The sequence below is a fragment of the Naegleria fowleri genome (assembly GCF_008403515.1).
Source record: "Naegleria fowleri strain ATCC 30894 chromosome Unknown tig16, whole genome shotgun sequence".
NCBI lineage: Eukaryota > Heterolobosea > Eutetramitea > Acrasida > Naegleriidae > Naegleria > Naegleria fowleri.
The window spans coordinates 187,100-211,392 of record NW_025407948.1 but is presented as its reverse complement, the minus strand read 5'-3'; the positions used below and the strand labels follow the sequence as shown (position 1 = coordinate 211,392).

Genomic DNA, 24,293 nt, shown 5'->3' with positions numbered 1-24,293 from the left:
CTCAAAACACGGAAGGCCCGCTCTTTGGTTGTTGCCGCCACAAATCTACAAAAAAAAATGATTTCGGATCGAACGACCTCTCATCATCCTCTCTACGTTTCTCAAGGAAATAAGAAAGTACCAATGACGAGCTCTAGAAAAAACAACGCATCATCGCCTCCTCCTCGGAACCCAATCATCAATTACGAAGAATTACATGCAGATGTCAAACAAGTATCGTCGTCGGCTTTCGCCAGTAGTAATGGCCACAAACATCCATCGACCAACCTTGTAGCACAGAAACTCGATCATGGTCGATCCCATTCGGAGAGAAACAATAACGTGAGAAGGAGTTATTCATTCGGGATACCAACAGGTTCTTCCTCATCGAACACCATTAACAACAATGACTTTATGGTGACAGATTTGCCACCCAGCTATGAAGCCGCTATTTCTCAAAACAATAACAACAACTTTATGGAATCCAAGAGAAAGGAATATCTCATTCAAAAGTTGAATCATCTCAAAAAACAAAACTCAACGTCTTTGGAACATTTTCAAATTGTTAGAGACGATGTGAGACAAAGCAAAGTGGTCATGGAGAAACAAATACTGCAGGCCTATGGAGCAATGAAACTCAAACTTGAATCCTTATTACAAGAGTCTTTGAACAGTCTTGCAGATATGGAGGCGGAAATGACCGAACCTCTCGATGTAAAAATTGAACAACTCAAACGGAACATGCGAGCAATTGATATGACTGAGAACACCTTAGCCAGACAACCATTTTCAGAGACAGTAAAAGAAAAAGTGGATGCATGTCTGAAGGCCAATGTTCCTCCTTTTACATCTGATATTGACATTTACAAACTAACAGATATCAATAATTATCCCATGATTCGAGTGAGTCATTCGTTTTTGGGAGCAGATGCTTCGAAAAAAAGTCCAATTCCAACCTCATCAAGGTTATCAATGGATATCGATCCTTCAAACAGAGAAAAACGGAACAATCTCCACAATGATTATGATACCTATCATAACCGAGTGATAACTGATGACTGTAAGAATGATTCTCTTAACATTAGTGAATGTACAGATTATGACTATGCTCCAAGGACCTACCCTGAAAGAAATAACACAAACTACATGTCTTCATCAAAGAGAACAATTGATACAGAAAGGGTTCCAAAGGAACATCCTTTAACTCCTTCAGATTCTGTCATTGGAAGTTATCAACAGCTAGAAGATTTGTATTCTCAAACTAAGAATTGTGCCGTTTTCAAAGGTACCAACTTTTAACGTATTTCATAAACACCACACTGCCCTAGATTTTAATGTCACAACACTCAGTACAGTTTACATTTGAAATGAGAATGGTTCAATAATTGTAACACCACCCTGCTTTTTGGAATGAACCTTTGGTCGAAACACTTCCTCGTATCGTTCCTTCTTTTCTTCCTCAATTCTCTTTGCTCTTTCTCCTCTCTCTAAATGCTTTCCTAGACCCTTGATAACCACAGGAGTTTGGCCATCCACAACCGATTTTGATTTGAGGGATTTGGTAATGGCAGGTTGAAATGTACATTCTTGCAGTTGCTCACACTCAAGTTCCATCATGACTTTTGCTCGTTTCATTTCTTTTTCCTTCAAAAACTTCTCGGACTCTGTCATTACAGAGAGTGGTTTCCTGTCATGAAGGTATTTCTCATTGTTACTCACTAATTTGGGCTGGAAGGGACAATTTTCTTTCTCCATGATTTTCATGGTGAGCTCTTCTTTTCGTTTCTTAGTCCTTGTGTTGTTCACAAGCTCGTCTAAATCGGTTGGAGCTGCAATGACATTAGAGACTTGATTAATTGTGGGAGTGAATGAAAATTTCGAGTAATACTCTTGAGCTATGGCATTCTTGATGTGATCCACCCTTTTCTTGTCTCGGTTAGTCAGTCGATCATAAATGTCTTCCACGGTATTTGCTCTGCTTAAACTCTTTTTACAAATTTCTTCCGACACTTTGGAGATTGAGGGTTTAAATTCATACTGTTCTTGTTCCTTCTTTGTGAGGGCCTCATGTTTCAGCTTTTCTTTTGCTTCATACTCTTGCTGACGCTCTAAAAAGGTTTGTTTTGACAGTTTTGTTTCTGTAATCTTTTTGGAAACTGGGTTAACGCTTGGTTGAAATGTACATCCGTCCATTTCCTCCTTTTTAACTTCAAAGAATCGCCTTTTGGATTTCTCCTTCTCGAACATGGTTTGTTCATCCTCTTGACCGCTCTTCATTATTCGACTTGTGAAGGGAATTCGATTCTTCATCATGGCTACAATTCGTTTCGATTCTTCACTAATTGACGGAGCACTTCGAAGATTCTTTCGTTCCTCTTCATATTTAAGCTGTTGTCGTAGTTTCTCCTTTTCCTGTTGTTCCATTTGTATTTCTCCAACCCTCTCAAACAGTGGTTTTCGGTGATTGTTCATCAACAGATCATCATCAAGATACGATAAATCCCGAGGATGATGATGATGGTACTGATGACTGAAACCCGATGATGTGGAGGGTCTGTGTTGGGAGAGAGGTTCCTCTCGTTCCTTTTTCATCTTCTCCAACCTCTTCTTCTGCTCATCAGGAGATTCGTTAGCCTTACTTGGAGCCTTTGTGTTCCCATTTAGTTTGGGCCCAAACTTGAAAGAACCTTCTTCAATGTCTTTTTCGTTTCGCTCTTGACGAACCCGTTCTGTATGATGTTGTTGAACGTTTTTTTTCATTTTTGATAATCGTAACGTTTGTTTTGAAAATGGCGCGAAATTTAGCACACAACCACACAAATTAACTGAGGTGAGTCTTCATTCAACAGAAATTGGACAATTCATCCAAAGATACTCAATACACACACAGATGAACGATGATTGACCTAATTCCAAAAGTTCACTGGTTGTTTGGATCTGATACACTTGTTCGGAATCATGGAAGGTCGTTCATTATTTTTTTTGAAATTTTGAAAATAAAAATCAGTAAAAAAATGAGCAAAAACAAGCCATCCACAACCAAAACAACAACAACACCACAATCATCATCATTAGCCTCAGAAAAAGAAGAAGCCACGGTAAAACCTGAAGATTTATTTGCAACAGGAACATCGGTGGACGAATTTGGAAACGAAGATGAATTGGTCATAGATGAATCTATTCGGAAGGAAGAGGAAAATGAAAACAACAGCAATGCAACAAAAACCTCTGAACCCGATTGGTCCGTACAATTGAGAAAAGAAGAACAAAAATTGAAGCAACTCATTGCTGATTCAAATTGTGAAATTGATGAGAGTAAAACGCTCACGGTTTTACAAGTTCAAGAATTATATAGCATTGCAAAGAAGGAACACCAACAAGCACAAACAAATCAAGACTCTGAGGAGGGAGAACAATTTGAAAAGGAATTCGTTGAGAAGGGTACAATCATGGATAAAATTGCAGCCCTTTCATTACTAGTCCAACAAAAACCAATTTACAGATTGCAATACATTGATGAATTGATGAAGATTTGTCACCATCCAAAAAATCACAGAGCTGCAGAATTAGCTGTCAAGACATGTACTGACTTGTTTCAAAATTTATTGCTCACAACAAGATCTTTGTTGAACTTTAAAGAACGAGAGGAAAATGGTTCCTCAATTTCTTCCATTTCCATGACATCTATTTATCAAGCCACACATCATTTTGAACGTTTAAATAATAAGAAAAAAAAGAAGGAAAACATGCAACAAGTCGGAGTTGTCTTGGCCTCATGGTATTTTGAAGAATTGTTGAAGAAGAAATATCAAAGTTTTATCAACGATGTTTTAGCCGAAAATATCAAAGAAAAAGCAAACTCACTGGATGTTGTGGTCATCAGAACTATGAGAAATATTCGTGACTTGATAAAACGAAGCCCTGAACGAAGAGACACCTTACTCACCCTTCTAATCACCAAATTTGCAGATCCTAAAAATTCAATCAATGCAAGAGCTCTCTACTACTTGACTGCTCTTGTGAACTCGCGAGTGGAGAACAATCCTCATTACGTACCAACTCTAGATAAGATGTATTTGTGCAAGGGCATTTGTGAATTTTTACTTAATACCAAGATGGATCCTTCTAAGAGAGCATTTGCTGCCTCATTCCTCACGAACATGACCTACACACCAGATCATGATAACCACATTGCAGAGTTTGTTTTGAAGAGTTGTATGGATGTGTTGAAAAAGGAATATGGCGATCTTATTGCTAACAAGAAAAAGAAGAAGAAAGACGAGAAGAAAAGCTCCCATCAATTGACAAACTCATCATTCCTTGGCTCTTTACTCTCTGGCATGTTTAAAAGTTTAAAACACTGTAGAACTGCATTCTTGGCAGATGCCGAAACTTTGGATTTACTTTTTAAGATTGCTAGAATTACCCCCCTTGTGACCTCAGTGAATGCATGCAAACTTATTTATGCCATTGCATTCATTTCAAATGATGAGAAAGTACTGACTCGATTTTACACCTTACTCTATGACAAGTTACTTGATGAAGGCCATACAGGTTCGAAAGTACAAACCCTATTGCTTGTAGTCTATGAAACTGTTCGTGAAGATATTAATATTAATAGAGTTGCTGCATTTTGCAAGCGTTTGTTACAAAGCTGTTTCACATGCTACAATCCTGGATACACGGCAGCTGTTCTCATGGTCCTTGATCAAATTCTGAAGGTCAAGCCTGGAATTCATCTTAGCATGCTCCAACAAAAGAACTTTTTAACCAAAGATTCTCATTCAACTGCAAAATCAAGAAACAAGTCAATCGAAGAAGACGATGAGGAAGAAGCATTTCAAGATATTGATGAAGAGACCATTCAACAAGAGGAAAAGCCAAAAGAAACAATCGTTCTTTCTAAGGATAATTCTGTTAAAATTGTTGACAATGAAATTGTGATTGAAGGATTTACAAATAAGAATAACGACAAGAAACAATCGACAACCGCATCGTCAACGACAGCCTCAAATGACAAACAAGATGAAAAGAAAAAGACAATACCTTCACAGAAAGCTAGAGGTACCAATCCTTTTACCGAATTTTCTGAATACGACCCAACAACACCAAAACCTGAAGCAGCTAATGCTCTCTCTTCAGGATTATGGGAACTTGATCTCATCAAGCACCATTTCCATCCCAGTGTTTGTGAGTTTGTAGATAATTTGGTTTCCCGTTCTGGTCAGCCTCTATACAAAGGTAATCCAATTGTTGACTTTTCAACCACTACATTCATTGACAAGTTAATGTTCAAGCCCTTCTCAAAGAAATCCATGAAAGAAAAGGGCTCTGGTCTCTTCTCCAAATCAAAATCAGCATTGGCTGCTGAAAAATTAATTAGAGGAACCTCTTCCATCAATTCTAAGGAATTTGCAGATTTACCAGAAGAGTTGGTTAAAAGTGATGAACGATTCTTCCACAAATTTATGGTTGAAAAATTCAAACGAAAAGAAGACATTGAAAAAGAAAGAGAAGCACGAGAGAAAAGAAGAAAAGAAGCTAAAGCAAGAGAAGAAGAATTTCTTAATGCTATGGATGAAGATTTTGGTTCAGACACTGATCCATTCGATGAATTGGATGACGATGCAGTGATGGAACTTTTGGAACAAGCGGAAGAGAATGCAGAGGATGAAGAAATCATTCCAGGCGCTAAGAATGACAATGCTTATGGCTTTGATGTGACCAGTGTCTCAGAAAAACCCTCTCAAGATGAAGTTGCCGAGTTATTGGAAGAGGATGAAGATGAACTCTTAGAACAAGAAAAACAAGAGTTTAAAGAAACGAAAACTCCTTCAAAGAAACGAAAACAAAAACCATCCAGCACAGCCACTCCTTCAAATCATCAACCACAAAAGAAGAAAGTGAAGAGAACAAGAAAATAAATCAATGTCATCGATGATTTTAATTAATTCTCTCTAATTCGTCTTTGTTGTGGAAAATGTAACACCCATCGGAGTTGCAGACTGACTCTAAACCATTCCACAACAAAATGAACCAAACACGACCCTCATCTCTTCCTTGCGAGATTATTTGCGAGGTGATGATCTTTGCTTTGAATCCCTATTCTCTCATCAACAGTATTTGCAGAATGAGGCATGTGAATCGTGCTTGGTTCGCTGCAACAGAGAGTCGTGTGTTTTGGCAGATGGTGGTAGAGGCTTGTCGTCGTTCGGCTCGACCTTCTTCAAGACCCTCCAAAAGAGACCAGCAGGATGAGGATCACGAAAGCATCATGATGATGATAGCTGAGCAGTACGGTGATGATAAATTAGATCAAGAATTAGACCATGAAGAACAAGAGATGAATCCGATAAATGATAATGACGATGATGATGATCATGATGATGACATTCGTGAAGAAGAGCCTCTTGATGCTATGAGTGCCAGCTCCGAGACGCTATCTTCATGTAGTACTACGAAATCTGGTAGTAGTAACAACAACAACACGTTGGATAACAACTCCAATTCATGTCCTACCACTCAGTATCACTATTTCAAGACTCATGAATTCATCGATCAATTGTTGCATCAAACCCACTGCAACCGATTTTACTTTTTCGAACATGATGATGCAATTCGACATGACGGATTTTTAGGATTCCGACGATTTGAAGAGAACAGTTACAGAGATCCCATTGACAAGTTCCGAGTAGATGATAATGGTGATTCGTTTTTACCAACATCTTCCACAGATCAGGATGATCAAGAAACAAGTGAATGTTCTCTCTTTCATGAAAAAGTGGCTTCATGGATTGAAGCATTTGGCAACTTGAAAGGAGAACATCTCTTACTGAGAGCCTTGTTGGAAATTTCACTGGGTCATGAAACCACTGAATTTGTGGGAATGAAAAGCATGGGCACTTGTGTTCAGGCGTTTTTCCAAAAGCTTTTTGAACCTGCCATGCTGCTAGTTCGAGAGTGGCAACATTCACCTCAAAACAAGCCCAAAGAACTTCATGCATTCACAAAAAGCAGTGATGAAGAGAAGAAGAATTTGGAAATGAACATGTGTCAAGACCTATTTTTCAACAAGAATTTACTTCAATTTTTGAAAGAAACACGCAAAGAAAAGTCCCTATTTAAGCAAGACATTGGTGTCACTTGGAATGATTATGATTTCTTTTATCATGTCATTCCAAGACAATACATCTTATTTGTGATCGAACACTTTACAAATATGAACATTGTGAATGAAGAAGGTGACAAACAAGATGTAGTAACTTTTATCATGGACAATTTATTTCAGTGTGGACTTCATGTAGAGAATATACTTTTTCATGACTTGTCTCTCAATTTAAGAAACTTTGAGAGAACGGACATGCTTAAGCGAATTCTCCCTACCATGTCAAGTGGTTTTTATTTACAACATTTGGCTGTATGGACACAAAATCTTTCCTTGTTGAATTGGTGCCTTACTGTGAACGATAAGGACGGAGATACAAAAGTTTTGGATCATTTAACACCAAAAGCTTCATTTTCCGTCGTGCCAAAATCATTGACCTTTCAATCCTACATGAGAACGTATCTATATGACTCGTGCGGACTGAATATTCTTCACTACGCAGTTGGAATGAAAAGTGTGGAATTTGTTAGAGTCTTATTGAATGAATATTTATGCAATCCATTTGTACCAGCACGTTTCAGTGAGACGCCCATTTCATTGGCCTACAAAAACCTGATGCAACATGTCGGGAAATCCAAAAACAATGTCGAGCAAGCCATTCTGGAGCTTTTCACACAACACTATCATTTACCTTCGACTTTTTTAGAAATAACTGAACCCATCGAGAGTACCTGGCGTCCCAACGATGAAGAAAAGTTAGCAGCACAAAGACAGGAAGGACATATATGGTTCGACTTTAGAAATAGTGAATGGCAAGAACAAGAAGATGACTTGGAACTCAATACCAACAAGGTGGTCGAAAGAAATGGAAATATTATTACGTATGACACCTGCACTGATGATGAGGAAGATTATTATTACGAATCTGATGAATATGAGTATGAGGAATGTATATCCTTGGAGTGGATGAAAAAACAAATCAAAAATCTATCGTCACAGATATTTACTGATGAAAAAAGTAGCAGCAACAATGAATCTGCACAGTGTGTACATTCAGAGAAAGAAATTCATACCGATAAGACTGATACTAGTCAAGGTGAGCATAACGAAAATGAATCAAATTCATTGAAAAGGAAAAGATATGACCCTGTCTATCAAGAATTTGGACAAATGGAAGCTTTTACAGGCCAACTTCAAGAATATTTATCAAACTTTGAGCTCTTGGAAGTCGATGATGACATGCATTGGTTTTGTCCAACTAAATTCGTTAAAATTTTGGAAAGGACTTATGACCGAAACAAAAAACAGAAGCTTGACGAAAATGTGGATGAGATTTTTATTAATAGAGGAAATTGTGACATTCCAAAGAGAGCATTCAATAGAGTGATCAACGAAATTGGTCATGATTACAAAAACGAAGTATTATTCATGCCACATGCGAAAATGATGATTCAACAACATACAGAAACACTCATGAAGAGAGTGTTTGAACTTGCTTCACAAATTGCTCTTTTTATGGGTTACGATTTTATAACAAGAGAATTTATGTTGGTAGCACAGAGCATCATTTCACAAACATCCCCAGTGTTAAACTTTGATGTTGAATCACATCTAAAGGAGATTTGTGAGAGTGATTTAGACAAGGATCTTATGAAAATCATCGAAAGGTATATTGACATACATCTCTTATTGGAGGTGTCTGCTGCCACAGATACTACATCTGACGAGGATGACGATTATGAAGATGTTAATTCCACATGCTCGGATGACAGTTGTACCTCTATTACTGCAATTTGTATTTCACACGACAAAACATATGTAATGGATGAATTTGACACATATTTAGTTTACACGGATAATCCTACGAAAAAGAAGCAACATGCAAACTTTACCAAGCATTTCACAGGATTAGATGGTTTTAATAGAAGCTTGCAAGTTGAGGTTCACATAAACTCATCCAATTTCTACATTTTTTCTAATGAAAGAGATTTGGTCATTCAATGGATTGATGGACATTTGGATAGCTTTGATGAAATGCAGAAGAGTTTACAAAATAAACAACACGATTGAGATCACTCCAACCTTTATTTGCACTTCACATTTGCATTGTAAAGGATCAACAATTCGAACAAACGTTGAAGACAATAAAGTTCGATGTATTGGGATCCAGAACATGAACTGTTCAATAGGTTTTGAAGATCCTATTTGAGTGAAAAGGGGGTTTGACTTGATTAAGAATAGTCCATTAATTCAGTAATTGTTCGCATTTCTCCTTCAAAGGATCCGAATTGTAGAGTTGTGAAATATTGTACAAGTTCACTAGAAACTCCTTATCTTGAGGTTGATTTGACGTTTCGTTGAGTTGTTGAATGATTTGCTGCTCTGCAAACTTCTTTAAGCCATACAGTAAGAATAAATCTGATGCTATTAAACACTCTATAAATGTCTCAGGAATCAATGGTTGATTTGTTAATTTCTTGCGATAAATATCTGAAACATCATCTGTGCTAGTGGTTAATGAAACATTGGCAAGTGTTTTCAAAACATTCTGACCGCAATAAATGAATTGTAACACCAAAAAGAGGGTTGAATAGGAAAAGTTTGGAATTTCAATAGTTTTCACAGAGCAATCAATCACATTTTCAATATTCGATTCAACTCCTTCCACAATTGACAAGCATTTTGGTGTACATTCATACTTGAACACTTTTCTCATGTATTCACTTCTTGCCGCTAAAATGCAACGGTGAGCAAAAACTCCTCCTCTTTGTCTTGTCGGTAAGAGAACTTTTTTCACAAATTTCAAATATTTGGTGTGATAGGCGTCACTGCTTAATATCTCCAAATCGATCGCTCCCAATTCGTTACACTCTGTTTGTATGACCACATCAGACGCAGATGATTCATCTTCTTCAGTGATGGATATAAAAAGTTCAGTCATGTCTTGCTCGAGTCCACCTGTTTGAATGGCATTTCTTTTAATTGCATCCTTTCTCGAAAATAATAATTCTTCTTCATGTCGATCACGACGCGTTTTGCTAATAATTTCCCATTCCTGTTTCACTAACTGTTCATCAAATTCATCAAATAGACTCTCCTCGTCTTGATTTCTCTCTGCATGATGATTAGAATAACCCATGTTAAGAGAATGTAAAATAGCTTCTTTCGTAGATTCATTCTTTAGTGAATCGAGTAAGAGTAATAATCCTTGTTCCTTCAACATGCTGTCCACTGAAAATATTCGAATAGTAGAATCATCTTCTTTCTTGTGTTCTTCTTTTGTTGCTGCGTCGAATTCTTTTCGTAAAATATCAATGTCTTTGGATGAGATTACTAAGGAATCTGTATACACAACTTGAATGAATTTCAGCAAGGAAAATCTTGAAATGTTTTGATCTTTCTTCAAAATGTAAAATCCAAATACTTGATTACTTTTTTGATCAGCATTGCTGTCACCATGTGAATTCTCAAAATTCCATTTCACAAAAAACTTTTCAAGGAAATCCTTTGTTCGTGTTTGAAGTATGATACCATGTAAATTAATATCAAAATCATTCATACGAATAAAGTATTGTGGGTTTGTGTTCGTTCGTACAAATTCATTAAATGTTTCCTGAGTCCATGTCTCTAGTGGTAGATCAAAAGTTCCAATAAATACGTCACAACATTGCAATCCAAAGTTATCGACCTCTTCTGCTCGCTGTGAAACTTCGGTTTCATTAGAGTCTCCAAATAATGATCTATTTGCTGATTTTAACAATTCTGCAAAGTCGGCAGAAAGTGACATACCAGACGACAAGAGTTCCATCACATCATCCATATGAACAATAGAACTCTCTACCGCAGCATTGTAATTCATTTTGAGTTTGTAAAACTTTTTGTTTTCCGATAATAAAGCATTTTCTGCATTATTCTCTGCAGCAGAAATGGCACACAATTGCTGAATGACTCCCCAAATCGAATACAAGATACCACTCAACAACATGACCTTTCTTGCTTTTGCATGTTCAGCCATCTTGTACAAGATGAACGAACACTCACTCAAAATCTCTTCAAAGAGTTTCCACATTTTGGAATTGTGTTCATTCTTGGTTCCTCTAAACATGTACACGGCGAGTTGATTAAACAACAAACACAATGTTTTCAATCCTCCACATAAATACATTTCATTCTTTGCAGGTTTCATAAAGATTCGATTCGAGATCCGATGAAGTAATTCTCTCAAATGATCAAACATTTCAAAATGATGTTCCAATGATAGATCATTCTTGTTGAGTGTTTGAATATCTTCTTTCAATTGGCTCAAGATTTGACATTTGTATTCCATGTCGGTGAGAGGACTACTTGCTGGAACATTGAGAGGATAGGGTTGAAATTCCTTTGTTGTTTTTGGAGGATCATGATGATGGTTCAACACGACAACAATGGAGGAAGAAGAGCCTTTACCATTAGCGTCATCATGATTGTCCTGGATGATGGGTTGTTGGCCCCTTTTCACTATTCCTGCAACTTTGGACAAGATTTCCTTGATCATTTGTTCTTTTTGAATGATATATATGGATTGAAAAAGTGAAGAGGATGATGATGATCGAGATTGTAGTGATTCACGAATCAAAGTGTTGTTGTTGTGGTTGTGGTTGAATTTTTGTGATGAAATTCAAAGCGTGATGAACAGGTGACGAGGAGTAACAAGTGTTTGCTAATCTGCAAGTTCAAACTTGAAAAGAACCATGTGTTGAGTTAGCGAAATTTCTCAAATGGGCCCACAATCAAGGTCGAGGTCACCTCGAGAGGGGAATTTACAAACTTGATCTAGTTGTCATGTATTTAATATTACAATTGTATTTCATTCAAAGAATTCTTAGTTGAAATAATCAAACTTGGGTGTAGAAATGTTTTTAGATACGTTCCAAAAGATATTGTTGAAGACAGAGAATTTGTGCTACGAGTCGCTAAACTGAATGGCCATTCTTGCAGTTATTGGATACGATGACTCACCATTTTGCAATGACAAGGAAATCATGATGGAAGCATTGAAGAACAATGGATGCACATTGAAGTTTGCAAGTGATGAATTGAAAAAAGATCCTGAATTGGTGATGGAAGCTCTCAAATGCAATGGATATGTGTTGGAGTACCGTGATGAATTGTTGCATTCGAGGATGGAACCATGTTATTTTGGTGCTTGTTTGGGATCACTTTAAAACGTATTCACTAAGCAATGTATTGTGGTGGTTTGTGTTGTTGTTGAAAAGCAACCATTTCAGTACAGCATCAATGGTTATCTCAGCAGCTCTTCTCTTGTGAAAATTAGAGCCATTGAACATATACACAAATAAATCTTGGAAAAACCTAAGAAGATTAAGATTATAAAATAATCTCAAACTTATTCGTGTCACCTCGTAGATACTCTTTCAGTTCAAAGTCAAAAAAGAGAAATCATGATCTGATTCATTTGCAACAAAGGTTCTCATGAACAATCGATTGGTATTCAGTTCTTTCTTTGAAGAGTACTTGCAACACACAATTTTAGAAATCCATAACAATATTAATTGAATTAAGAAAAATGTCCTCCACTCCAGCAGCACCATCATCATCATTACCAACCTCATCATCATCATCGGGAAGTAATAGTAAAAAACAAGAGCCCTTGGTCTATCGTGGAACTACTTTCGAATACGTTCAAGATTGTTTCCGATACTACAAGACATTGGCAGAACGAAAAATTGATAATGTCAAACACTTTGTGGTTACCTATCCAACCGTGTTCATTTCATACGCAATTCTGTTTGGAAGTATGGGACTTATTTACTTCCGAGTGCAAAGAAAGGTTAAATTGTCTCATAATGAATTGAAGGCGAATCTGGAGAAAGTAAAGAAACAACGTATCTATGATTTGGTGAAAGAGGCTAATGAAATTAAACGATTAGGAAAATAATTGTGATAATAGGTTAATAATTGAGAAAATTTGATATCTGAATGAAGTATTCTTTTGGTTCATTTCGACGAAAAGGAATAGAATTCATCTTTGAATCAACAATGTTGTTGTTGTTGAGCATTTAACACTATTACCACATGGGTTCAGGCGAAAATCTCCAAAATAATTCTCATCAAATTATGATTGAATTGATTGAACGCTCAAGTGGCTTCACGACTCTTCTCCGAGATTTTGGATTGTTCGAATAAATTCTCTGACTCAAAGCGTCATCAAGAGAGCACCTCTTTCACACGCCGACAAGAAATCTCTGTTTAAAATTGTTAAATTCTCTTGAGATGGAAAACATCTGAGTACATGCAAGTCTCTTACAGTAAAATACGAAAGCCAAACGCCTGGAAGATTCTGAGTCATGACTTTTGTGATTGAATTGAGTGTATGCAATGAGTTCCACATTGGATGCAATTCGATAGAGTTGGTGAGCTTTGGAAATTCTTGGATCTTCTTTTGTTCTGGATTCATTCAACGATGCCAACTTGTCATCATCTTGAGAGCTGAGATAATTAAGGGCATACCATCGAGCATATACCACCAAAAGATAGGCTAAATCAATGGGATGGATCATGGCGGATGGAAGATTGTTTGTCTTTTCGTTGTTGACAACAAGACTAGGTATTGCTGAGCTAGATTTATCATCAAGTAACTTTTTGTAATCTATTCCATACCACTGTGTCAGAGATTTGTAAACATAATTTTCTAGATATTGTAGATGATGATCGAGTAGGGTCCTCATGTTTGGACAATGATTCAAGAAGTGCAAATAATAGTTCCAGTATTTAAATATGGAATAATATGGGCTTTGTGGAATGTTGCTTTGGTTTTGTTGTGTTTCGTTATTAATAATGGTGGTGTTGGTGTCCCCTGTTTTGTTTGTCGCATCAGACAGTGAAATATCCTCATGAATATAGAGCTCAATACATTGTTTCAAATGAGAATTCATCTTGTTAAAAATGTGTTCAGGGAGATTCCAATTATCCACAAGATTTGAACATCCATACATTGCAGCCAATAGTTGAGCATAATTAAAATGAGCTTCAGCATTAAAGGGAAATATTTCTTCACAACAAGTCACAAGAACTCTCTCAGCATGTGAAAATTCGTATAAATGAAACAAAATCCAAGAATAAAGAATGAGGGGTTGAATTCGAATGTTTTTAGGGATTTCCGTTTGAGAGGTTGATATTCGAGATAAAAATTCGTCACAATTAAGTTCTTTTTCGATAACAATATTGTTATTATTTAACATAATGCCGATGCAAGAGTCACACAACAGCAGAGCTGTATCGTACCCTCGTAATAGATATCTACACAAGCTTTCCAAATATAATAAAATGTAGTCAGTTTTGTTTTGCATTCTCATCTTTGCATGTTGAATTTGTTCAAGTACATTTTCATAATTCCCTTTCAATAAATTGATATAGATGGAAATTACATAACCCATCGATTTTTCCTGTATTTGTGTAAATTTTAAATTTTGTAATTTAGAAATTAATCCTTCAGCAGTAGATGGTGCTGTTTCACTTTCAGATATTTCTGGAATAATTAAGTTAAACAATGAGTATTGAAAATCATTTGGCTGTGCATTCATCTGGGCCAAATCTAAAGGTAAGGGTAAATAAATCCCGAAATGATCAAAAAGTCGAGTGAATGGTCCAATGTTATCCGGAATAGATACATTCCATTTCTCTTTGTTTTCATTTTCTTTCAAAATTTGATCGGACCATGAATCTTGATCATTAAACAATTGTCTAGCTCGTTGTAGCAAGAATAATTTTTCTTCTCGAAAGTCCCCGAGAGAATTTTCCATCCATTCTTGTTGGACATGGATAGAATTAAATTTCAGGTCATTCATTGATTTTTCCATCATTGGAGGACAGTTTTCGGGAGTCAAATGCCGAATCATCTTTTCGAGTCGTCTTCTCGACGTTGTGGCGGAATCATTTGATCGTTCTCCAAATTTCTTCATTTTTTTCATATCGAATATATTAGACGATGACAGGATTGCAGAAGTAGAAGTTTGGAACTTGCGGTTGTGTAACCTGAGATGTGACAAATATCTCACTGAAGGACAAATCTCCTTTCATTCAAACAATTTATATCAAAGGCCTCTTATGAAATATAAACAGTGAATGATCCCCAGTTCTATAATGCACCAAATGGAGCAATTAAAATAATTCGATTAATTATTCTTGAAAACGAGAGCACTTCAGAACTTCATCAAGACCATTGAATATGTTTAGTTGAATTCCCATTGACTTCTCTTAATTGACGAACTGGCATATGCTATTTCGCCTGAAAAAGGAGTTCAACAGTGCGTGGAGCTGAGTCTCCACTCTTTACACCCTCGTCGTTCAAAATTGGAAGGTGAAAGTATGCTCTAACCCTCCCCGCGAATACTGTTCTGAAAGAGCTAAAGTTGATTTCATTGCTCTTGCTTAAAAAAAATCAAAAGACTCACAAAGCTACAATACCACAATGTCCAGCAGTAAACAACCCGAATATGATGAAAGTGTTGCTTCAACGGATATCATAAACCAAATGGTCCAGCTGTTGAGGGTGGAGACAATTGTACTGGCGGAAAATTGAGTTTCGATTATTCTATGCCTGGCATTGAGATTTTACAACAAGACCTTACGACCTCTATAGGCAGTGCCTCTCCCAATTGTTTATGAAGAACAGGCAAAGGATTTGATCAAGAATTGCACAAAAAGTCCATTTGGAAGAGGTGAAGCAACTATTTATGATGATAATGTCAGAAAGTCCTGGCAACTGGAACCTGATAAGTTTCGAATTACCAATCCAAAATGGGATCACTTAATAGAAAAACTAGTGAACGATTACATCCAGAAGGAATTGGGAATTGGAACAGAAAAAACAATTAGTTTTTCACTTTACAAGGTGTTGTTGTATGAGCAAGGAGGTTTCTTTGATTTTCACAGAGACACTGAGAAGGAAGATGGAATGATTGCAACATTGGTCGTTCAGTTGCCTAGTCATTTCTCAGGAGGTGAAGTAACTGTGAGACAAAATGAAAGAGAAAAGAAATTTGAGTGCAACGAAGATTCAACCTTCAGTGCATATTATGTGAGCTTTTACTGTGATTGTCCACATAGGGTTGAACCAGTGACTTCTGGATACAGATTGGCTTTAATTTATAATTTGAAATATTCTGGATCTGACAAGATTTCCATTATCGACAACAACAGTCAAGTTCTGAATCTTGAGAAGATTATAAATTATTGGTTGAAGGCACCAATGTATTCAAAACTATGCTACATCCTTCAGCACAAGTATTCAAAGGCAGGATTGAGTCCGACCTTTTTGAAAGGAAAAGATGAAGCTGCTTATCAACTATTGAAACAACTTTGTTCTGTTGATTTATATTTTGGAATTTTGGAAAAACAAGAAAGTTCATGTGGGAATAGCGAATATGATATTGATGAGACCAGATTTGAGTACAAAGCGAACATCTTTTTAAGCAGAACAAAGAAACAATGTGTAAAATTGGTTGAGGAGGAAATATTTCCTGGAACTTTGAGAAGGTCAATGCCAATGACTTCCCGCGATGTAAGTGATTCTTTTGACAACCATACTTGGCACGTTTTCATCATCAGATTGAACACACTGGTAATGAGGGTACCGTTGTTGAAAGGTCATACCGAAGTGCTAGTTATTTGTCCAGCCGAATTGAAACCTCTATTTTACAAGGTGGACAATAGATATTTAGAATATGGAAAGGAGGAGGTCTTAATGAGCGATTCAACAAGGACACTATTCCAAAGCTGATAAAACACCATGGTTCTGAACATTTCATACCTTTATTTGAAAAATATACCCAAAAATGTTGTAAGTAGTCAAAGACAAACGTATATACGTAGTACTTGATACTTTTTCATGCACAAAAGTTGGAATATTGACCAGGATATTGAAGCTATTGGATCACTTGTTGCACAGTTGCAAGATCCAACCTGGATGGATGTTTTTTTGAACAAGTTATCTTCTGTGATTGGCAAGAAGTCAGACTTGAAATCAGACAGTTCTTTGTCTGTTGCAACTCAAAGACAAATTACTCCTCCTTCAGAAAGGATTGACAAATTGATCAATAACTATAAAATATTTAAGTGGAGCTGTGTCCAATGGTGTTCGATCAGTATTCGTATTGGTTTTCCATTGATATGAATTACATTGAGAAGAGCTTGTTATTACTGAGACATTTTGGATTAGAAAAAACAGCCCCCTTTCTGGTTCAGTCCCTATCTCAAAAAAGTGCCCCACAATTGAATCAGTAATAGATGTTTTTGAAAAGATAATCACCAAAGATGGAAAGGAAGAGCAGTTCTTGGCGTCAAAACTTTATGAAAATATTAAGAAAAGCAAGGATCTTGGTGTTCCAACAACTATCAAATTATTGAATGTTTGTAGAAAGAGTAATATCACTCATGAGGAAATTGAAATTGCAACATTGACAATTGAAGAAAGTAATTATTGTGAATATCAAACACTTGAAATCATTCAAGGGCTCATTGAGGTGAACGGAAATGATTTGGAAAGGATCAGGATTTCGATTGCTTTTAGATCATGGTATGAAGTTAATGAGTAATTCCTCCATTTTAACCACATGCAGAGTTGGATTTGGGAAATGACAAGTGGATATTCAGACACATTCGCATTCCATGCACATGTGAATATTGTGGTCGCATAAGAACCTTCCTAAATTCTACGGATCAAGTTTTTGATTTTAAAGAAACACAAGGCATAAGAACACATGTGGTGAACAAGATGCCCAAAGTTGCTGATCTCCAAACGGAGACCATTGGCACAGGCTTTTTTCAAACGCTCTGAATCAAGAAAGTATTAAAAAGTGCAGAAGAGAAGAAATCCCTGAATGAAAAGACAATGAAAAATTTTATTCAATGTGCGAAACTATCAGATCAGTCATCTCCTCACACCAAACCATCATCCTCTAGCACTCTTGAACCATCAACAAAGAAGGTTAAAAAAGGTTAATTAAATTTAGTCTTCGTTATGAACTTGATTATCTTACAAAGATGACTACACCAAGCGAATAGGGCATAATATGGCTGTCGACAATGATGCTGAGTTGTGGGCGTAATAACTGATGACATTAAGGTGCCGTCACATCTTAAAATGATTATCCAAATCTTGTTTGAAAAATCTTCAAATGGTTCTGCAAAATATCCTTGAAAGAATGGTTCAAATTCAATGTTCAGTGCTTCTTTATGTCTCTCGTAATCTTGTTCTTGACTGTCTTGTTTTGCAGATTGTTTGTTGATTTTGGTAAAAAAAAGGATTTGTATTTGATTTAATTGTAATATTAGGGATTAGGAATTTCGGTAATCTCGGTATATACCCAATTAAATTGGCTCAGAAAATACCGAGATAATACCGGGAATATACCGGAAAATACCATGGCATATCCGGTATTTGTTCTTGTCTAACCAATCTGTAAACTGAATAATACGAATATAATGTTCCAAAAAATTTGATCATACGCGCTTTCTAAGGCTCTTTCTTCACACAATCCTTTTGTCCATGTAGATAATGAGAGAAGCAATAAATTTACTCCCTATCACCAGCATGTTTAACAAGCACTTGTAACACTTTTTTAGAGACACTTATGGGGCAACAAAATAAAATGTAATCGTTGGCAGTTCGATGACCATTGAAAAATACGCTCTCTCCATTCTTTCTTAATAGACATCCACCTGCCTCCTCTAGAATGATGGAAGGAGCAGCACTGTCCCAATAACTACTCTTGCAGCTTGTGTTGAAATATAAATCACCATTACCTGCAACAAGGTGACAGACCTTTCTTCCAAAACTTCCACATGGAACTCTATTTTGAACACCTAGCTCGTCGAGGATATTTTCAGTCATTTGATCATAGTTGTTTCTAGAAATTAAACATTTAGTTGTGGATAAATCATCAGGATTGAATTGATTGCATTGCACCTTAGATAAATTTTGCTTATTTCGAATCACAAATGTACCATGACTTTTGATAGCATAAAACATTTCATCTTGAGCTGCACAATAAATACAACCCATGACAGGTCTGCCATCTTTGCAGAGTCCAATCATGACCGCCCATTCACCATTATTGGAAATAAAATCTCTTGTACCATCAATGGGGTCCACATAGAAAACAAGACCTTCGGAGAGGTCTCTGTTTTCGAAATCCTTGTTTTTGGTGCTCACACCCTCTTCTCCAATAATTCTAATATTATTATTGGATTGAATGAAATGATGTTCAAGTTGTCCAATGAGAAAGGCATTGACTTTCTTGTCAACCATGGTGACTGCCAAGTTGACCGTCATGGTCGTAGAGTTAGCAATATTAAAAAAGGTTATCATAATAATAATCATGTTCATCGAATTCGCACGAATTTAACAATCAAATAAACAACAACAACTATTGTATTCAATAACTAAAAATGATATCATTACTTACCCGGTGAATCATCTTGTTTGATTTCAATTTCCAAACTCGGAGAATTCATTCGATCAATACAAAAATTATTAGCCATCTCTCCAGCCTGATAGGCCATCACTAGACACTTTTTAAGTGTTTCATCATATTCCGATCCGAATGGTTTCACTAAATCGTTCACCAATTTTTCATAGTCCACAGTGGAAGAGAAGGATTCGGGTTGAGACATTTTTTTGGCTCCTGTAAATCAAAGTGTTGCCATCGAATGAATGACCTCCTCTATTACAATAGAGTTGGCAAATGCCACAAGAATTATTCTGAAGAACACATCAGATCTTGACATTATTTCAAAACTCACTCGATAGGTTCATGTTTATTCTAATAATGTTTCAAAGCAAAAGAATCCACTTTTTGTGCAAACTCTTCCATTGCCTCCCAACAACACCCTCTGACTTCATCAGTCATTGAATGTGACAAGACGACACTACAAAAATCTACACGATACAATTCCAAACATGAACGACTGTTGAATATTCAAATATATAATTATATAGGTTCACTCTCCTTTGGGAGAGTTAACACAGCTAGTAGTGGTTGGAGTGATTCCTCTTCTGTCTTACTTGGCAAGAACAGCACCACCAACAGCACCACCTCCACCAGCCACAAATCCTGCGCTACCCACTGGTCCACCAATGAATCCTGGAGCACCAATGAAACCTGGAGCACCCAAATATCCATCAATTGGAGCTCCAATAGGAGGAATGAATGGAGCACCACCAACAACAGCGCCACCACCAACAACAGCACCACCACCAACGACTGGAGGAACGAATGGAGCACCACCCACAAATCCACCATAGAATGGAGCACCATAACCACCATAACCACCATAATATGGCAATGCAGGAGGATAATATGGCAATGCAGGAGGAGCATAAGTTTGATAGTATTGATTAGCAAATTGATTTCCATATGAAGTTGGACCCACATAGTTGGAAGCATAGCTGGCATATGGGTTGTAATTCACAGAGTTCATTTGATTGTTGTAAGCTTGTGTGTTTTGAGCATATTGGTTGTAGTTACCACCCTGGACACCATAATTCTGTCCAGCACCTCCTTGATAGCCATAGGCTGCTGCATTGTTCAAAGCATTGGTGGCTGCGAAACCCGGCAATCCATAAACAGGTGGTGCATAAATATCGACCGACTTGACGTCACCACCAGCCAAAACTGCTGCAATGGAACAGAGAGTCACAATTAGACCTAATAGTAAACGAGAGGAAAACTGCATTCTCTTTTGGTTAAGGAACGTCGTTGGTTTGTTTTTTTGTGTTGTGTTGGCAAGTGTGGCAATGAGCCTGCATGATTTATAGCTCTCGAATTGGCGTGGAATTTTACGAATGCTTTTTCCTTCATTCTCTGAGCGTGCGTGAGGAGTTTGGTGCATTGATGTCTTTTTGTACAATGTTTGGAGATGGACATGATCTACAAAAGAAACATCTTCAAATCATGGTGATTACTAGAAATGGACGAGTGGTTTTTCTCCAAAAATGGAGTGACAGATCACAAACTACTCTCCTCAAGATATGTATTCTATCCCTTTGGAGACAATGTGCTGAGATTGGAAATTTACACTACAATTATATTATGGATCAGTGGTGGTTTGATCTCGACCGGTGGTCTTTTGGTCTTCTTTTCCTTCCTCAAATACCTTATTACTCGCTCGCAGTAACAGAGGTCGAACAGAGTCTAGACGATGATACACAAGTTCTTGACGTTCATTGTCACCAATGAACGAGCATTTGGAGAGTTTGTTTCGACATTGCTCCAAAAGATTCTGGTATGATTCGGTCTGTTCATGAGTGATTGTGTTGAGCATCATTTCATAAAACTTGAATTTTTTAGGACCAATGCTTAATAAAATTAAATCCATGACTCTCAACAAGTAATAAGTGCATGGATGTGCATTGGATGAGGACATTTGGGAAACCATCCGCTCAACGAATACCAATGAATCCTGTATAATGCTATGCAGTAATGGGCCATAATCACTCTCGCTGTGCCCATTCACGCCAAGTACTCTGCTAGTTGAAATGTTTTGATTATTCGTACTTTTTAACAGCAACAGCAACACAAACTTGTGGAAAAGGTTGCATTGAATTTGAAATGGGAATATGTACCAAAATCTTGACATGAGACAGTTGAAAAAGTATCACGGAAAGAATGTTTTCAAATACTTGAGGACCAGATCACCAGAGAAGTCTGACGTTAAATCTGTTGCCTTCGAGTCGGAAACATAAAGACCAAACCTCCTCATAGTTTCTTCAATGATGTCAATGTCGTTTCGTCATATCTACCCAGAAGAGGTCTCTCTTCATCATAAATGATACGAAAGGTGCGCAGAGAAGTGTTTGTTGTCGGAAGTCGATTTCATCATTCAAGTTACATGTGGTGAAATGATTTTTGAAAATTCTAACATGAATCAAAAAGGAAGCAAGTAAAACTAATTCTAATTCTTTGAGAGAATCCACAGAGCTTTTCATATCTTGTACAAACTTTTTAAACAATGCTGAAATAAAAATTCCAAATTTTTCAGAAATAATTTTCGACAACAAAATAGTTTCATCTGGAAGTTTGAACGTGAAAATTTGTACTTCTGATTCTGTGCTTGGCGTAATATGAATTCCACATTCTTTAAACATTCTAATATAATCTTTAAATGAGAATGAAGTCAAACAGAGATGACTAATCTTAATAGAAGGCACTTGTAGCTTGCATGTGTATTCAACACCTTAAGAATTTCCAAATTTTTTTTCATGATATCAATATCATTTGCTTCTTGGATAATCTTTCGTTCGAAATAGAATCCAAAATTGAAAATACGAAATCGATTAAATTCTCGATCGATTTGCGCAAATTCATTTGATGTTCTAAGGATGACACAAAGTTAAAATAGACTTTTCTATTAATACTTTCATACAATTTTTCTAAATTGGCCTGAGAATTATTTTGTTGCAATTCTTTAAGGCCAACCAATACTCGACTTTCTGTACTTTGTTTGGAACGAGCTTCGCCTAAAGCTTTAATTTTCTGGACCTCTTGTTCGATTTTTTCATTTTCTTCTCTTCGTTTTTTAGCCTCGAGAGCTTTTCGCATTCTTTGATTTTTTTCTCTCGCTTTCTTAAAGTAGGCCTCATCATAAACTTCCTGAACTTCAGTTTCATTTCGTCTGCTCTCTGACCTTCTTGATTCATGAGAATTGTGCGAGGGTGTCCCCTTCTCCAAAATACTCACATCGTTGTCAAGGATGGAAGCGTTGGCTGGTGATGCTAAATTTTGAGATGACTCAATGTTAGTCTTCTTCTTTCCAATATTCAACGTTGAACGATTTTGAGAAGGAGTGGTTTGCTGTTGTTGTTGTTGTTGAATGGTTTTTCTTTTCGGAGGAGTTCTGAAGGAAGGAGGTTCATCATCCTCCCGATGATGATCAATTAATTTTTTCTTCTTTTTCTGATTGGTTGTTGCGAGGGAGGCAATCAATGCTTTCATGCTGCATCCTTCGTGTGGCTTCTCATCCTTCTTCTCATCCTCCTCAAATGTTAAATTTTGTGAAGTACGTTTTCGTTTCAACAACAAGGACTGTATGAGCGATGTAAGCGAAGGAGGAAAATCGTGATTGGAGTCAAGGTTGGCAGAAGATTTTGAGGGGATCATTTTGAGTGGTAGCTTTTCAATTTTTTGTAAGTGCGACCCGTTTGTTAACTGTTTTGGAGCGGAATGTAATTGTCATCTGTTGGTGAGAAGATGAGGTGACAGACAGTGGCATACAAACATACTTTTGGGAGTCTGGTCTCTTGGTTTAGATGGGTTTATTTGTTGGGTTATTGTAGTTTTGGTTTGGGTTGTTGTTTGGGTTTGGTTTTATTTTCCGTTATTTGTCGAACAAAAATCCATGAACAAAGGGCGAGACGAAACAAGAATGACAATTTTTGAAATTCCACCAACAACCTGAAAATATTTCAAAAAAAAATATTGAAACACAAGTGAGATGGTGAGAACTCGAAGAAAGGAATATTCTGCCGCAGCGAACAACGATGACGATGGATTGACTTCCAAAAAAAGGAAAATGAAATATAAAACATACGATGAAACGGACGAGGAAGATGATTTTTTTGCCGATGATTATCGCCCCGAAGAGGATGATATGATCGATTCCGAGATGGAAGAGTTGTCAGAAGAAGAGGTAAAGAAACTCAAACAAGCGAAAGTGAGAGTTCCGAAAAAGAAAGTTAAAAAGACCACAGAAGAACGATTAAAACAAGTGGTAGGAGAGGATAATTCCCAAATTATGGAAGAGGAAGCGGCAGACCAAGAGGACGACGATGGATCAGGAGGTTTAAACACCAAACGATTATTGGATGCTCGTTCTAAAAAAAGCAAAGAGAATGGATTGGGAACAAGGTGAGTACTACGATTTGATATATCATGTCTTTTTTCTAATGACAATCGTCGAATTATTGATCGCAAATGTTTTATTTCGAATATTGATTGTATTATTATTATTTCGAAATAACAATGATACAATCCTATTTCATGAAAAATCATGTGCAGGTTTCTTTTATTTACCGAAATTCGATTGTTATTTGCCAAGACATATCTTGCACTCGATTTTGGGATATTTACCTGCATTCCCTTACTATTTGACCATAAGACTGACAAGTCAACAGTGGCTGGACGATTTCGATAACGTCATTTGCCAAGAA

At 36.8% G+C, this 24,293-nt stretch overlaps 13 protein-coding genes across 13 annotated transcripts; 6 read left to right on the top strand and 7 right to left on the bottom strand.

The window, feature by feature from the left end:
- Window positions 1-57: 57 nt before the first annotated feature.
- On the top strand, window positions 58-1,278 carry FDP41_012727 (uncharacterized protein; the record flags this gene model as incomplete). The annotated part of the gene is made up of 1 exon (XM_044703278.1): window positions 58-1,278. One exon carries the CDS (start codon window positions 58-60, stop codon window positions 1,276-1,278), a length of 1,221 nt encoding a protein of 406 aa, XP_044565652.1.
- Window positions 1,279-1,335: 57 nt separating this feature from the next.
- Window positions 1,336-2,739, bottom strand: FDP41_012726 (uncharacterized protein; the record flags this gene model as incomplete). Its single annotated transcript, XM_044703277.1, has 1 exon — window positions 1,336-2,739. One exon carries the CDS (start codon window positions 2,737-2,739, stop codon window positions 1,336-1,338), a length of 1,404 nt encoding a protein of 467 aa, XP_044565651.1.
- Window positions 2,740-2,993: 254 nt separating this feature from the next.
- Window positions 2,994-5,903, top strand: FDP41_012725 (uncharacterized protein; the record flags this gene model as incomplete). The annotated part of the gene is made up of 1 exon (XM_044703276.1): window positions 2,994-5,903. One exon carries the CDS (start codon window positions 2,994-2,996, stop codon window positions 5,901-5,903), a length of 2,910 nt encoding a protein of 969 aa, XP_044565650.1.
- A 107-nt stretch (window positions 5,904-6,010) lies between these two features.
- On the top strand, window positions 6,011-9,154 carry FDP41_012724 (uncharacterized protein; the record flags this gene model as incomplete). Its single annotated transcript, XM_044703275.1, has 1 exon — window positions 6,011-9,154. The coding sequence occupies one exon, from the start codon at window positions 6,011-6,013 to the stop codon at window positions 9,152-9,154; it is 3,144 nt and encodes a 1,047-aa protein (XP_044565649.1).
- A 175-nt stretch (window positions 9,155-9,329) lies between these two features.
- Window positions 9,330-11,618, bottom strand: FDP41_012723 (uncharacterized protein; the record flags this gene model as incomplete). The annotated part of the gene is made up of 1 exon (XM_044703274.1): window positions 9,330-11,618. The coding sequence occupies one exon, from the start codon at window positions 11,616-11,618 to the stop codon at window positions 9,330-9,332; it is 2,289 nt and encodes a 762-aa protein (XP_044565648.1).
- Window positions 11,619-12,650: 1,032 nt separating this feature from the next.
- On the top strand, window positions 12,651-13,022 carry FDP41_012722 (uncharacterized protein; the record flags this gene model as incomplete). Its single annotated transcript, XM_044703273.1, has 1 exon — window positions 12,651-13,022. The coding sequence occupies one exon, from the start codon at window positions 12,651-12,653 to the stop codon at window positions 13,020-13,022; it is 372 nt and encodes a 123-aa protein (XP_044565647.1).
- Window positions 13,023-13,308: 286 nt separating this feature from the next.
- FDP41_012721 (uncharacterized protein) lies at window positions 13,309-15,045 on the bottom strand (the record flags this gene model as incomplete). The annotated part of the gene is made up of 1 exon (XM_044703272.1): window positions 13,309-15,045. The coding sequence occupies one exon, from the start codon at window positions 15,043-15,045 to the stop codon at window positions 13,309-13,311; it is 1,737 nt and encodes a 578-aa protein (XP_044565646.1).
- Window positions 15,046-15,554: 509 nt separating this feature from the next.
- FDP41_012720 (uncharacterized protein) lies at window positions 15,555-17,679 on the top strand (the record flags this gene model as incomplete). Its single annotated transcript, XM_044703271.1, has 4 exons — window positions 15,555-15,620; window positions 15,726-16,646; window positions 16,799-16,925; window positions 17,366-17,679. 4 exons carry the CDS (start codon window positions 15,555-15,557, stop codon window positions 17,677-17,679), a joined length of 1,428 nt encoding a protein of 475 aa, XP_044565645.1.
- Window positions 17,680-18,659: 980 nt separating this feature from the next.
- Window positions 18,660-19,759, bottom strand: FDP41_012719 (uncharacterized protein; the record flags this gene model as incomplete). The annotated part of the gene is made up of 2 exons (XM_044703269.1): window positions 18,660-19,399; window positions 19,552-19,759. The coding sequence occupies 2 exons, from the start codon at window positions 19,757-19,759 to the stop codon at window positions 18,660-18,662; spliced, it is 948 nt and encodes a 315-aa protein (XP_044565644.1).
- A 387-nt stretch (window positions 19,760-20,146) lies between these two features.
- On the bottom strand, window positions 20,147-20,821 carry FDP41_012718 (uncharacterized protein; the record flags this gene model as incomplete). Its single annotated transcript, XM_044703268.1, has 1 exon — window positions 20,147-20,821. The coding sequence occupies one exon, from the start codon at window positions 20,819-20,821 to the stop codon at window positions 20,147-20,149; it is 675 nt and encodes a 224-aa protein (XP_044565643.1).
- Window positions 20,822-21,175: 354 nt separating this feature from the next.
- FDP41_012717 (uncharacterized protein) lies at window positions 21,176-21,511 on the bottom strand (the record flags this gene model as incomplete). Its single annotated transcript, XM_044703267.1, has 1 exon — window positions 21,176-21,511. The coding sequence occupies one exon, from the start codon at window positions 21,509-21,511 to the stop codon at window positions 21,176-21,178; it is 336 nt and encodes a 111-aa protein (XP_044565642.1).
- Window positions 21,512-22,344: 833 nt separating this feature from the next.
- On the bottom strand, window positions 22,345-23,244 carry FDP41_012716 (uncharacterized protein; the record flags this gene model as incomplete). Its single annotated transcript, XM_044703266.1, has 1 exon — window positions 22,345-23,244. One exon carries the CDS (start codon window positions 23,242-23,244, stop codon window positions 22,345-22,347), a length of 900 nt encoding a protein of 299 aa, XP_044565641.1.
- A 334-nt stretch (window positions 23,245-23,578) lies between these two features.
- On the top strand, window positions 23,579-24,277 carry FDP41_012715 (uncharacterized protein; the record flags this gene model as incomplete). Its single annotated transcript, XM_044703265.1, has 2 exons — window positions 23,579-23,991; window positions 24,142-24,277. The coding sequence occupies 2 exons, from the start codon at window positions 23,579-23,581 to the stop codon at window positions 24,275-24,277; spliced, it is 549 nt and encodes a 182-aa protein (XP_044565640.1).
- Between the last annotated feature and the right edge of the window lie 16 nt (window positions 24,278-24,293).